Raw genomic sequence first — 1,278 nt, forward strand, 5'->3', positions numbered from 1 at the left:
GCCCAGAGGCGCGGGGCTGACATGGCGGGCTCGACGCGCTCGGCTCCGCCCGCTGCTCCCGCCGCCATCCTGGCCCAGCGCGCCAGCAGGACGGCCTGCAGAGGGCAGAGGGTGGCGGAAATGCTGGCATGCTAGAACGCAGTATCAGACAAGGGGAGCGCGTAGGTGATTGCGAGGGCATTAGCTGAGAAGGGCGCGGCAGTAACCGCGGGACGGCCTCCTCACTTCTTGTGGCTGGAACAGCCGCGCAGTGGAGCCCGCACGCCCATGCTTGCCAGGCGGCGCACACTCCCCTTACACACATGGACACACACACACACACACACACACATATACACCCGGCCGCGCCCACCTGCACTGCGTTGATGGCGCCCTGCTCCTTGACGCCTGCGCTGCTGCGGCAGGCCAGCGCCCCAACGCCGTGCGGCAGCGGCAGCCCCAGGCGCTGCAGCCGGGGGTCGGCCCCCTCAAAGGGGTCAAACAGGAACATTAGCGGCGGCAGCGCGCGGCCGGCGGCCGCCGTCGCGCTGCGGTCCACCAGCAGTGCGGGTTGCACCACCACCAGCTGGAGGGGTGGGGTGTTGGGGAGCGTGGGTGGTTGGAGGGAGTGACGGCCGTTTGGGCAACAAGGGGGAGGCGCTCATCTCCTTCGGCGAGGAGCGCCACCTGCGCTCACGCATACATGCCCGAATGCCCGTGTGTCCCTTGTGGCCGCCCAGTTGTGAAGGCGTGCTTTCAAATGCACAACTGTGCACAAAACTCCATGCCTTCTCCAAGCCTCTTTGCCCCTCCTTCCTCTCCACAACCACCACACTCACGAAGCAGTGCTGCTTGTGGGGATCGCCTGCGCCGCCAAGCCCCGCGACAGCCTGGCTGAAGCACCAGAGGTGCACGGGGTAGGAAAACACGTCGGTGCCGCCCAGCGCCGCCTCCAGCGCCGCATAGGCGCCGCTTGCCGCCAGAGCGCCCGCCCTGGCCGCCTTGGCGCCGCCCAAGGCCGCGGCCTCGCTGGTATTTGCTGCCAGCAGCAGCGGGTTGGCCACGCCGGGCGCAAACACCAGCGCGGGCAGCGCACCGCCCAGGTCGCTGCTGTGGGGCCGCCCACGGCGCTGCTGGCTGGACACAATGGTGGCAAGCATGCATCTGCAATCGTGGCGGAGAAGCAATGAGGGCAGGTTTGGGTGTCCAGACGTGTGTGCGCGCGTGCGTATGTGCGTATGTGCGTATGAGTGCGTATGAGTGTGTGTGTTTTTGTGTGTGTGTGTGTGTGTGTGTGTG

At 67.1% G+C, this 1,278-nt stretch overlaps 1 protein-coding gene across 1 annotated transcript in view; it reads right to left on the reverse strand.

Moving 5' to 3' along the window:
- The window catches only part of MNEG_16199 (hypothetical protein), a gene marked incomplete at both ends in the record, with an annotated part of 2,710 nt that extends 1,571 nt beyond the window's left edge, over positions 1 to 1,139 (reverse strand). The window contains 2 exons of the mRNA XM_014035330.1: positions 353 to 565; positions 819 to 1,139. Of these exons, the coding sequence (XP_013890784.1) occupies positions 353 to 565; positions 819 to 1,139 (534 nt within the window). The remainder of the gene's footprint in view (positions 1 to 352; positions 566 to 818) is intronic.
- Between the last annotated feature and the right edge of the window lie 139 nt (positions 1,140 to 1,278).

The sequence above is a fragment of the Monoraphidium neglectum genome (assembly GCF_000611645.1).
Source record: "Monoraphidium neglectum strain SAG 48.87 unplaced genomic scaffold scaffold06100, whole genome shotgun sequence".
Classification (NCBI taxonomy): domain Eukaryota; kingdom Viridiplantae; phylum Chlorophyta; class Chlorophyceae; order Sphaeropleales; family Selenastraceae; genus Monoraphidium; species Monoraphidium neglectum.